Raw genomic sequence first — 13,052 nt, 5'->3', positions numbered from 1 at the left:
CCCCCCCTTTTTTTTTTTTTTTTTTTTTTTTTTTTTTTTTTAAATTTTGGCTATACAGGCTATATGTTGGATTTAATTCTTTTTTTCCCCTCTTGTAGGAGGATGATTGACTTTTTTCATCACTTCAGAGCCTGTAATAGTGCACAAGGAACCTTTTTATTTATTATTTTAATTAAGATAGATACATCTAAATATGTTCTGAGGAAGGCTTGCTAAATATCTTGATGGTGGTAACCTCTTCCTCCTTCTTAGAATGTCTCAAGGGTAGAAGAAAAGTAAGATACGAGGTGGATAAATGTTGAACTGCAAACAGCAAGCTTCATTGTCTCATTCCTTCTCTCCCTTTCCTGCATGTATGTGGCACACACATGCGGGTGGGGGTGTGTGCGTGTTGTGTGGGTTTTGTTTGGGGGGGGATTTTTAGTATCAGTGTTTTGACGCTGTTTGTAAGCCTAGTGGACCATTTGCCATTGTCTCAAGCAAAAAAAGAACATTCTTGAACTGCAACCCCTGCAATTCTTTTATTGTTGCTTTCTGATATCCTGGAAATACGTCTAGGTTAATACGAGTGAGAAGCTGCAAGCTTCTCAATTATTATGGTATGAGCGGGAGAGAGGGGAGGAGAACTGAATGCTGCCTTGAGGACTAGATTTTCCTGTTAACTTGTATGTATGGAGAGATGCAGTCCAAATAGATACTGTGATGCTGGGCCTTTAACTTTTTGTCTGGGATTTTTTTCTTATATATTTTCCAGTAAATTCAGTCTGTTTGTAGTGCTTTCTCTTCCTTGGTCCCCCCCCCAGCCCCTTCACCCTGGACCCCAGGAAACATACTCTTGATTTAACAAGTGTTTTGTAGTGTCATGTCCTCATTTCACTTTACTTATCAGCCATCCAACACATTTAGAAACTGAGTTGTACAAGAAATTCCTTTAATACTTGCTTTTGCACAACACTGTTAATAGGGGATCTTGGTGCATTCTATTATTGCCAATAAAGTGTTTGAGCACTCTCAAATGTAAATGGACATTGCGGCACAGCTGGAGTGTTGAGGCTTGGAGAAGCACTCTGAAACAGCTCAAAACCAGTATTCCTTATGCAGAATTTAAACAAAGTTTGTACTATGAGAGGTGTTTGTGTGCTGTTAACTTTTGCACTTAGTAGATCCTTGTAGCTGTTTTACAGACTTCAAAAAATTAAGCAAACAGGTTATTTATGTGGAATCTTGCAGGCATATAATCCGTGGGCTGCTACTGCTGGTATTTTTGTGGGGAAGGTGAGAAAGACCTTATTTAAATAAGAGGCTCCTTGTCAGGGGCTACAGCTTGCTTCTAGGCAGAGCTGAGTGTATAGTCTGTTCAAAATGCTGTCATAATGGATAGAGCCTTCTGCTCTTAACAGAAGTGTTATTGTAGAGATGCTGTTTCTCTTGCCTGTGTCAGCAACAAGGTACTTTCTCTTCTGTGCCTGTGTGCTAATTTATGCCGTTGCTAGCTTGCCATATCCCAGATTCTTATCTGCACTGAAACTAGGCTCTACTTAGAATCCAAATGGTTGTGACTTCAGATTATAAATGCAGGGTTTTTTGTTAGGCCTTTTTTGCTTTCTGTTTTTTCTACTAATATAATTACAGGAAAAATGGTTATCAAGGTCAGTTTGTATAGATATACTGGGAGTGTTTTCCGGTTCCAACAAAATAAGCTTATTTCCTGAAGTATTTCAAACTTGAATATGAGTAACTGAACGTCTGTAAACCTTAGTTCATATGTATGGGTTGCAATAGTGCACTGTTGCTATGTGCCTGCAGTTGAAGTCTTACAGTAATCTGTTTCTAGCAGCAGGCAAGCAAGTGAACATTAAATTTTGATTGAATGGAACGACGGGAAAGGGATAAATTCAGCATGCTGACCATAAGAGCTGTTGGATGTAGAGAATTAAAGGAAGACAAACCTTGCCATATTCTTTTCCATGCCAGCACTTAAATGTTTGGAATGCAACAAATGGTTTTCATTACAGCTCCTTCCTGAGTTAGCGCATGTTAATTCTTGTTTGCCCTTATAAAATAAGCCATGCCTGTACATGCCTTTTTAGAAGGAGGAGCCAGTGAATTAATCAATGCCGATTGACAGCTGACAGGGAAGAAGAAACAGAGGTAGATCTGTTGTGTTTCTTGGCTTTTGGTTCTGAGTTCTGATGAACAGGCTATGGCAATTGCATGAAGAAACTTGCCCTGTCCTCTATGAATAGCTGACACTTTTTAAAGCAAGGTTATTTTAATCCTGTAATGGTTAACACCTTTAAAGAAAATACATAATTTTTTATTAAAGAACTGAATTGTTTGTATTGGTTGAAAAGCAGAAGAGAAATTGACTTTAGGTTACCAACTTTTTCCTTTGGTTTTCAGCAACTGAGGAGCAGGAAAGAAGAGTGGCCTTTAGAGGAAGGCTTTTGGCTTTTCTTCTGTCCTTTCAATCAGGCTATTTGTCCTAGCTGCTTGAGCCCTTCTGGTGTCTCATGAAGAAGTTTGAGCTTTGTTCTGAAATGGGCTTGCTTCACCTGCATGTTCTGACTCTTCCAGTACTTGTGGTTTTCTGCCTGGCAACATTAGTTCGCCTGCTGTCCAAAAGTATACTCGTACAGCCCAAATTAAACATTCAACTTGTTCTGTTTTAATGTTTAATTTATTTTGTTCGGTGCAATCAATGTGTTAGATATTTAATGGAAATGGAAGGTTACTGCTCAGAGGTACTTCGGTGAGGTGGTTTTGTAGATTTTTAAACTGTGTTTTTTTTAACAAATGGAGGTCTATGAACTAACTTTAAAAAAAAAAGTCAATTTAATCTGGTAGTCAATCTCAGTGTATCAACTTGTAGTATCTCATATTGTAGTTTTGAACATACTGATACTGTCTGTCTTTTCCAGTTCTGCACAGTTGAAGCTAATGAAAACAGTTGGGGGAAATGAGGAAATTTCCAGTCCTCCCACTGTAGCTAATTATGCCAGTTGTGGCAGAAGGGTACATTGGCTTGTTGTCTTGCAGCCAGAAGCCTTCAAGGTAGTGACTTAGAGAGTGCTGAGTGTGACGGATGACTTAAACATATGAGAACTGAAGATTGGGTTGTGCCCTCCTTGAAATGGGTGGTTTAAAACTTTTTTTAAACTGCTGCAGAAAGCTCAGCGAGTGAAAAGATCTCAACTTTCTTTTATTAGGCACAAGAGTTACCTTCTTGCTTCCAGCATTAGAAATGATACAAATAATGCAAGCTCTATCTCTTTTGACAGTGCTTCAATGCATCTGTCACCAATGTCTGCAATGTTATTATTTTGCTTTCCAGGTCTCTCTTTAGAGTCCAACTATGTAGTCTGGCTTTTGCTCTGACATCTCTCTTCTCCACACTGAAGGTGCTACAACCATGATTCTAGTTTCTCTTTCCTCCTGCTTCTCTGACTGTTTTTTTCATTTGGCTTCTCCAGTATATTCATTCGTTGCTATCTCAGTGTTTGTCTTGCAGTGTTCTGGGTCCCGGGAGCTCTTATTCTTTACTTACCTCATTTGGTCTGTCATCTTAAATGCACTTTCCCACACCTACTTTTCTTAACCACTTAATGCGTTGCCTTTGGCAACATTTGGGCTATTGTATAGGGCTATCTTGTTGTTATTTGTTGCTTTTTAAATGGCAAGCAGTGACATTTAAAGCTGAGTAAATAGCAGGCCAACGTTTTTCTGGCTTTCCTGTGCAGTATCTGGTGGCTTATTTATATTAGACCTGCATACTGAAACAGCACTGGTTTTCAAAATAGCATTGAAAACTCTTTGCAATTCCCTTCAGTCTTCCCCCTCAGACTTGGCAATATTTGGAGACTTTCTTTTTGAGCAATAACTGCTGGAATCACGTGAATCTGATGAGCCTTTTCTTTAAAACCTTCTAGTTCTCATATTAGTGTGTTCAAACTTTTATTTTGAATTTTGAAGGCTAAAATCTGACAGCTGAAGTTCAGTATTAGTCTCTTGAAATGAAGCATGTAATGCTATGTGTAAGTACCATTATATACTGAATTTCATTCCATTCCTCATTTCATATGCTTGAGGCTGATAATGTGACTGCAAGTGTCTTGCAAGGAAGCAGTCCTATTATCCTATTCTTGGGTTAAAATAGCATGTTTCCCTATGCCCGACTTTTGTGTGGGAAAGGGTTATATACTGCTGCTTTTGCATTTCGTAGCATTAAGCTGTAACATTAGAAGCCTCTTCAAGGCTCTTTGATCCAGAAAGCGCCTATGCTTGGCTGAGCTTCTGGGTAACTTGTCCTTCAAAGAAGCTACTGCCCTCTTTCCTCATAAGGTTTGGGAGAGGTGTAAGAAATACAGTTTTGCTGAACTTTCGTTCTAACAACAAAAGCGTGAGCTCTTACCACAGATGAATTTTTTAGGAAAGAGTATTTTTGTGGGCTAAAATGCCAGGGTCTTTTAAATTAGTGTTCAGTTTGCTGTGTTGAGTTGTAGTAAATGCAAAAATAAACAACCTAAAGCAGTTACTTTCAGGCTCTGGCAACCAGATAAACTGACTGTTGGTGTTCTGTTACATGACAAAAAGCTAGCAGGAGAAATAATGGGTAGCTGTTTCAGTGCAACCTGATGATACAGAGTTTGAAAAGGTCTGAACACTGCTCCATTTAGCTGTGAGGTCTCTTTATGAAATGTAGTGTCTTTTGCTTTCATTGTCATAGCCCGATCAGATCTCTGCTCCGATTGCTTGTACACTTACGCAATGGCTGTTGTTGTTGTAGTAGAATAATGCTTTGAGATGATGTGTGTGCTGTAGCCTTACTGTACCAGCACTGAAATGTTTCAGGGACAAAATAAAATCCAGTATTCTCTTTGGGAGAGGTGCACTTACCATCCTTTAGGATATTCTTACCACACAGAGCTGGTTTGTGCTAGTAAGAGATTGAGAACAAGTATTTTTCTTTCAGTTGCACTGGCAATTAGGAAATAATGTACATAATTTTGTGTCTATTCCAAAAAGGCATTGTTGAAGGACTCTGAAAAAAATAGGCCATCAAGCTGACTGTTTGCATTATCAGCCTGAATGACCAGAAGAATTGGATTACTTACGTGACACTGAGGGAGCACTGAACTCTGTGTGGTGCTTGCCTTACGGACAATTCATGACTCTGCATGCAAATATTACCTGCTGGCCAGCTAAAATCTGAGATCAACTAGAGTCTTAAAGATGTCTATAGGAAAATCTTAGTTAAGTTTTTCACTTGATGATTAGCCTGCTGTGCTTCATAGAAGTACACTAGAAATTAGAGCCAAAACCAGAACGCCCACCTCTAATAAATGAGGTCTGAGCACTTGCCAGGTGGCAGTTTTGGATAGGAGGCCTAGCAGGTTTTGTATATGTGCTAGAGTCAGGTTTGATTCTTGCCCTTGCAGCTCATGCATGCTGTGTCCTGTGTGTGTGTCAATTTTCACCCCGCCCATGCTAGAATCCAGCCCTTGCAGTTAAGATGGGTGAATGACCCTGCAAGCCAATTTGACTGGAAGGGTGCTGGGGGAATACATATACATTTAACTAATATGGCAGCAATGGATTGAATCAGTAGGCTACTTTATTGAAAAGGAAAGCATGAGCATGCTCAAAATAGTAGCTAGCTACTGTCACATTTCAGTATGTATGTCAATACTCTTCTGGGTTGCTTGTTTTTATTAGCATTTCTGGAGCAATTACTGTCATGGTATGGCACAGTTTAACCAAAATAGAAAACCAGGCCAGTGATTCCCCTCCCCCTTGCATTCTCTTGCCAATGAATTCAAGTATGGTAGTGCTATATGGATGGTCTGTTATTGCTCAGTCAGAAAGGTGAAATAGTTTGAGATCATTGATGTGTCACTTTATAATTGGGTTATTGAGCTAGGTGCTTTAGTGCCTTCTGTTTCAGGTTGGTCAATATTGTTCTGATTTGAACATAACTGGATGAGAAGTGCTGCTCACACTGTTCCAAGGAGGCTGGGAATATATAAGAAATTAATGTAGAAATCTTATTCACCATTTTTTCCTTAAGCATGCTAGCAACTTGTGATTTAAAAAAAAAAAAAAATCTAATTATATTGAGCAATTTTTTTTTTTTTTTTAACTTGAGTGCTCTATAAGGTCATCTAGCTCCCTTAGGGGTTCAGATAAAAGCAATGAGAAAGAAAGATCAAAGTTGGAAAAGCTCAAAGCAGCATTGTTTCTAACATTGAGTCAGGTTGGCTGCAGCTCTGTCTAGTTGGTCTTGAAAATCTCCAAGGATGGAGATTGCATAGCTTCCGAGTGACCTGTTCCAGGGCTGCTCCGCTCTCCTGACACACGAACTCCCAGTATAAGAGCCAGGTTGTTTTGGATCTCTGGCTTGCACCAGCCTGCAATTTCTAGTTTCCAGTGTAGTCATCTGATCAACTCCCTTCCCCCCCAGCTGCAGTGCCTGGGCTATAGCAGTCCTAAACATTCGATTTTTATCATTGGTGTGTTAAGTCTTGTTTGCCTTGATTTTGGAGAGGGGCCAGCAGGCATTTTATTTTGCAAAATGATATGCACTAAGCACAAATTTCTGAGTAATTAAATTATCTTGACTTCAGCACAAAAGAGAACAGTTTGATAGAAAATTATGCTACTTAAGAACAGGACAGTGCATTTTAAAATGTTAGTCAGATTGCTCTCTAGAGTTCAAGAGCTTTTCTTGCCTAATTGTAAAATACAAATACTTTTTGCCTGTTTGGTCTAGAAATAGTACAAGGAAGCATTCTGTTTCTCTGTAACTTATTTTTAAATACTTTCCTGTATATCATTGCACTCTTTCTCCTGCTGTTAGTCTAATGCAAAAGATATGAAACAGCATCTTGAAGTAGTCATAAGAACATGGAATTGCTAAATATTGGAATGTTTCCTAGATGCAGGCGCCTTTTGTGGGGTTGCCTCCTTTGATATGGGAAGGTAGTTGATATCTAAAATCTGGCCGAGATTGAAGCTAATTAATCATCTTTGAAGAACATTTGAGTACAGACGTAACTCTTGTACTCGCCCTTTGCCTTGATTGTTGCTCAAGGACAAAAGGTGGATGCACAGCACTGTGATCAGGCCAAAGGTTCATATTTAAAAGGAGAAAAGCAAATGCTGACGGTGAGAATGTTTAGTGCCCGCTGTGTCCATGTGCGGCATGTGTACTAACCGGCTTGTCGAGCAGTCGACAGCACTTCTGCGTGAGAGAGAGGTGGGAGAGAGAGGGGTCACATCCTGGACTGCCAGTGAAATGTGCTGCTGTGCATGGGCTGGGATGAACCCAGTTCCCCGGGGGATGTGCGGTGTAGCCGAGGGGAGCAGTGGAGCCCCACGCTGCTTTGTGGTGCCCCCTCCCAGTAAGCTTTGTGACAGTTAAAATTGGTTTGTGCCTCATAATGCCCGAACAATTTAGCCTCGTTAAATAGTTACTTGTGAAACTTGCGTATCTGCTGAAAAAGGTTTTCAAAATTAACTGGTGAGCTCAGAAGAAGACAGGGCCTAACTGTAAGGATAGAAGCTGTTTTTTGTAGACTGTTCAGGAGATGAGCCATTGACCCCCGGACTCACTAGTGGAGTCTGGCCTATGTGTGCCCTTTCCTTGCTGTAGCATAGTCCGAGAAGATCCACACCGCGTGGTGTGTGGTTCACATTTGCCTTCTGCCCCAGGCTCCAAGACACAAAGAAGCCCAACAAAATACAAGCAAGTTCAAAGTTTCTGAAGTAACAAGAGCTGCAATTACGATTTTTATTTTAACGTGCTAATGGTGGCACGTTTTATCCGGGTGAATGACACAGGAAGATGCAAAGCCTCTTGAGAGAGAGTTGGAGAGCTGTCTGGCACAGAGGAGCAAAGTTGGTGCAGCTTGCCGCAGTGTTACATGCTTGGATCAGGCTTGGGAGCAAATTATCCTGTGTGCTTTGCTTGGATTTTCTTGAGAGAAGTCACTGCATTGCTGCCAGGTTTTCCTTCCGGAGTGAGCTAGTCTTTTTGCTTTGTCGCTGGTGAGGGGACTGGGGCTGGGAGTGAAACAAGCTACTCAAACATGGCGTAGCTGCTGTTGTGGTATAAAGGGTCTATACATAAAGCATAAGCCCAGTGTTGCTGTAATGATTATATGAGCAGTGGAGCTGCCATGTCTTAACCCTGGGTTATATTACTTAGCCTCATTTGGGTGCTGCTTTATTTCCCAGTCTCTTTTAGTATTTATCTTATACTTAATGTAGGTTCCTTTTCATGAGGGCTACTATTTGATGCGTTGATGTAGTACTGAACATAGTGGGAATCAGATTGTTGATTAGGACTTGTAGATACAGCAGTGAAAAAATGTAACTTACAGCAACATGTTGTAATATTTTTCTTTGATGCTGCTTCAGTTTAGGGAATTGATATCTGGCAACTTGATCAGGCTCTGTGACCTACACTTGGATACTTAGCCCTCTCTTTGTTGACTTACTCTGTATGAGAGCCAGCTCTTCATCCTCTTTGCCCTTACTTTCCTCACACTGAAATGAGAGGGTGATATTATATTGTAGGTGTTTCTGAACGGTCTATTTAAATACCAGTATTTAAATACCATAGAGTTAATGCAGTGGTGGCTGTTGCATGCATCTTTAACGTAAATGCATTGGTGCAGGTGGTGAAGGGAGACGTTTTCAGCCTCTCTTGATCTGCAAACTTTGTGCTGGCCTAGCCCTTAAGGGAAAAAAAAAGTTTTTAATGTGTAGCTGAGCTGAGGACACTTTTGTGTAATGATGAATTTTACATTTCTGACAATATATGAAGTTAAATAATTAATTACAAATGTTGCTTTGTCTTTTCAGTACATCAACTGTGGTAACCTGGAACAGCTATTAGACAGTAACCAGCATCTGCCCTGGACAGTAAGGGTGAAACTGGCATATGACATTGCTATGGGAATCAGTTATCTGCACTATAAAGGCATTTTCCACCGAGACCTTACATCCAAGGTACTGTTTATAAAATCAAGGGAACTTTTTAATGAAGGTACTATAACTGGTTGGTTGGTTCTTTCTCCTCCTGCCAGCAGAGAACTGCTATTATATAAGGTGTGATCTAACGCATTTTGAGGAAACTTTGAAATAGTTTATAGGAGTAAAACTTTCCTCAAAATGTTTTGATAGTTTGTATGGGAACTGGAGAAATAACTATCCTGAAGGAAGGTCATTCCTTAAATAAGTTCAGATTAGGATTTCTCAGAAAGCAGCTGCAGAGTTTTTTAGTTCTGAATTATGGTTCAGTAAAGTATTTAAATCCCTGGATAATTAAGCATAACAATCTAACATTTGGAACAGGTCAATCATATAAAGAACCCAAATTGAGGAGATTATTACAAATGCACTTTAAAATCTCCTTGTTGTTTTTGTTTCTCTGTGTATTTCACAAATCTTCTTCAGTAGGAAGAGTGACCTTTCGTTACTAATTCAGCATTAAGTGTTGTCCACAATCCTGGTTTATATTTCTTTCATTTCTAAAGTCAGTAAGATCAAAACAGTTTACCTAAAATTTTTAAATTTCAAAATTTCCTCCAGAATGATATTTCAGTGGCAGAGTTTTCAATGGACATAGATTTTTTTGAACTGCTTTGGTGACAACTTGTATGAATTTATTTGGCTGAAGTAGCTAGCTAATTCAAGCTCAGCTAGAAGTACTGACTAAGGAGCACTGAGCTCTGTGAACAAATTGCCCCAATATTCACACTGGGTCTTGCCATCCGTTGCAGCCTGTGCTGAGGGCTTTGCTGTCCTGTCTGTCCTGTTGTCTGGAGCTAATGAGCTAATTTAAGCTCACTGGGGACTTGCAACATGGAAGTACTCCAAAACTGTTCTTGGGAAGACTTCATCATGTCACTTCAGTCAAAAGCATCCAGAAGAACGTTATCTTAGCCTAAAAGGAACTATTTTTTTAAGATTAGAAACAGGTTTTAAAAATAAAAACACAGCACTGTGTTTGCAAATGCGAGTGACTACTAGACCTCCATCCAGTTTTAGTTTTTCTAAAGCTACCTCAGTGCCTCCAAAACTGTTCTTGGGAAGACTTCATCATGTCACTTCAGTCAAAAGCATCCAGAAGAACGTTATCTTAGCCTAAAAGGAACTATTTTTTTAAGATTAGAAACAGGTTTTAAAAATAAAAACACAGCACTGTGTTTGCAAATGCGAGTGACTACTAGACCTCCATCCAGTTTTAGTTTTTCTAAAGCTACCTCAGTGCAGTGTTTAACAGATGAAGAATGTACATTTAGTGCAAGGGGGGGGGGGGGGGAATAGTTCAACTGGTAGGTGAAAGAAGTATTTCAGTGAAGTCATAAAATACTTCCTTGGGTGTCCTGTCAAGTGAAAGGTGCTGAATTCTGCAAGGAAGAATATCAAATTTATGAAAAATGCCCGGACTTGGAGTCATGTCACTTTGACGTGATACACTCAGAAAGCTCCCTTTCAGTCACTTTGGAGTGTGCAGATAGAGATGCGTAAAAATAACTGAAAAGCTAACATGGTGTGTCGTGTCGTCCCCCCCCCCTTTTTTTACTTTTCTTTTCAGTTCAGGATGTATTTTAGTACATTTAAGAGTGGGGAAGTAGAGTTACTGCAAGGAACCAAAGTAACTAAGGAGAACTCTGTGCCTGCAGCATTTATCGTAACATGTACTGTGATGGCTAGTCATATGAAAATCCATTTCTGGAGACCTCTGTGAATGCCTTTGTTCAAAGCTTTACATAATTGTATGTCATTCTCTGGAGCTGTCCTACCAATGCTTCAATGTTACCTATTCTTGAATGTCAATTGTTTAGAGAACGCACCCGCTGGGAGGAGTGACAAACCAAACCAAACCCTAAGAATTTACTACCACTTATGCTATATTTGGATGGTTCTTAGCACTAAAGGTATAGTGTCTGTGTGGGTCACATTGGAAGCTGTCAGGATAAAAGTTTAAGTCATATTTAAGCTATATTCTGTATTTTCCAGTTTCTTGGATTTTTTTTTTTTTTTTTAATTAATTTTTAAAATTTTTTGAGGTGATGTGTGCACTTGCTTGTTCTGTTTGGGAAGGGAAGTAGATGAAACACCTAGCCTTAAATGCCCGGGTACTAGTGAATTTTCTTAGTGTATTATTGTATTGATGAAACATACTTTAAAATTAAATCTGTTGGACAAATGACTCTCCTTTTGGGCAAATGTTTGCCCTGCTGGCTGGCTAAGTTTTAAAGAAGTCACTTTGTTCCAAAGCAAAAAAAATAAGGTAATAACCATAGCAAAAACCTGTCACCAAAATTTTCAACTCTCAGACTACGGCTTTTGGCTACTGCTTGAGGAGATGCCTTGTATTTTACCAGGTTTGTACTGGTGGTGGGATGAGTCGTCTTCAATCTTACTAGTAAATAGTCAATGTGTGAGCAAGCTGAAGGAAGATGTGATGGGCTTTTTCCTTGGTAGAGAACTTGTGGTCTGGACTGATCAAGGGCAGATTCAATACTGTTCTACATTGTCTTTCTTTCTTTGGTAAACTTCAGTAATTGATGTGATGGCTTTATTAATCAAACGAAGGCAAAGACAAGGCTTTAGATGTCTGCAAAAGTCAGAACAGACACTGAGGTTGCAGGATGGGACAGTGATGTATTTTTCTAGGAAACTTGCTGGCCTTGACTGAACTATGAACAGAATGAAACTGAGACTTTCTGTGCAGGAATGTCTCCATGCTTTACCTATTACACTTAACACAATGGCCCACTGCAAATTATCCCTCTAATACAAACTGTACTATAAAAATTATTTGGGATTAATTTAGACCGGTACTTCTGCCTTTCTTCTGTTTCTGGCCAACCGCTTATTCCTGCAGCTTCCTGGAGCAGGTGGCGTGAATACATAAAGTTTATTCTGTCAGTTATGGCAGCAGAGTTGTCTTGCTCTGACAGTAGCATTATATGTGTCTATGTACTGGATGCATAAAAACTTAAAGAAGGAAAAGTTCCTGTCCCCTGCCAATCTAAGATCGAAAAATAAGTGGTGTTGACAATTAGTATACAGCAGGGTGATCTTTCTTCCTAATTGCACCATGTGGAGAGTAGCAGGACAGCATTGATACTGCAGAAAGCCAGGGGGAAGAACGGTAGAGAGGAGTAGATGTGGGTCATTATAGTCGATGTGGCAGCCCACAGGGGATGTCAGCCCTGACATCCCACTGGTGCCCTTCCCGCTGCTCTTCTGTCTAAGTGGTGTTGACAATTAGTATACAGCAGGGTGATCTTTCTTCCTAATTGCACCATGTGGAGAGACAGCAGACAGCATTGATACTGCAGAAAGCCAGGGGGAAGAACGGTAGTAGATGTGGGTCATTATAGTCGATGTGGCAGCCCCCCAGGGGTTTCAGCCCGCCCTGACATCCCACTGGTGCCCTTCCCGCTGCTCTTCTGTCAAGAGAGAGGCAGTGCTTGTTAGAAGAGAGTGTGCTGCCCAGACAGCCGGTACTTACCCATGTTGTGAGCAGCTCAGTCCTTGGGCTCTGGACTTGGGCTGCTGTAGCTCATCAGGCTGATCTGCCCAGATCGACAGCAACAGCCTAACTTGAGTCTGTCAGAAGGTAAGAGTGGTCAGAGTGGCTGTTTCCAGCCTGCAAATAGTAGGTGTGTCGGCAGGGTGACTTACTTGTACATTTTGTAAGCCAATAAATGTGGTGTCCTCACTTTTGACTTCTTGTAAAGAGATTTACACAGAGATTAAGCCATAGATGGGTTATGACAGCCGGCCTCGTTGGCTCATTCCCTGTCCCCTATTCCATACCACTGCAAGCCCTATAAATCGTTTTTTATTTGGGGCTCGTTGTAATGTGCACAAGGAGGATTTGCATCCTGGAATCACGAGGATTTTCTTCATCTTTCAGTGATTCTCAAGGAGGTCTGGTTATGAATTTTAGCTCTGAAAGTCTTAGTCGTAGAAGATGCAGTCATTAAAACAGAAATCATAATTGGAAGTGTTTCAATAGGAGCCAGTGG

General features: G+C 40.3%; 1 protein-coding gene across 2 annotated transcripts in view; it reads left to right on the top strand.

The window, feature by feature from the left end:
* TESK2 (testis-specific kinase 2) overlaps positions 1-13,052 on the top strand; it is a 78,036-nt gene that overhangs the window by 43,739 nt on the left and 21,245 nt on the right. Inside the window, exon 4 of one of the 2 annotated variants that reach the window (XM_009287300.2) lies at positions 8,866-9,012. The exons of the other annotated variant lie outside the window; for it this stretch is intronic. Coding sequence (XP_009285575.1) covers positions 8,866-9,012 — 147 coding nt within the window. The remainder of the gene's footprint in view (positions 1-8,865; positions 9,013-13,052) is intronic. 2 annotated transcript variants of the gene reach the window in all.

The sequence above is a fragment of the Aptenodytes forsteri genome, unplaced genomic scaffold (genome assembly GCF_000699145.1).
Source record: "Aptenodytes forsteri isolate BGI_AS27 unplaced genomic scaffold, ASM69914v1 Scaffold119, whole genome shotgun sequence".
Lineage (NCBI taxonomy): Eukaryota > Metazoa > Chordata > Aves > Sphenisciformes > Spheniscidae > Aptenodytes > Aptenodytes forsteri.
Note: the sequence above shows the minus strand (reverse complement) of the source record. Positions and strands in the feature narration are given on the sequence as shown.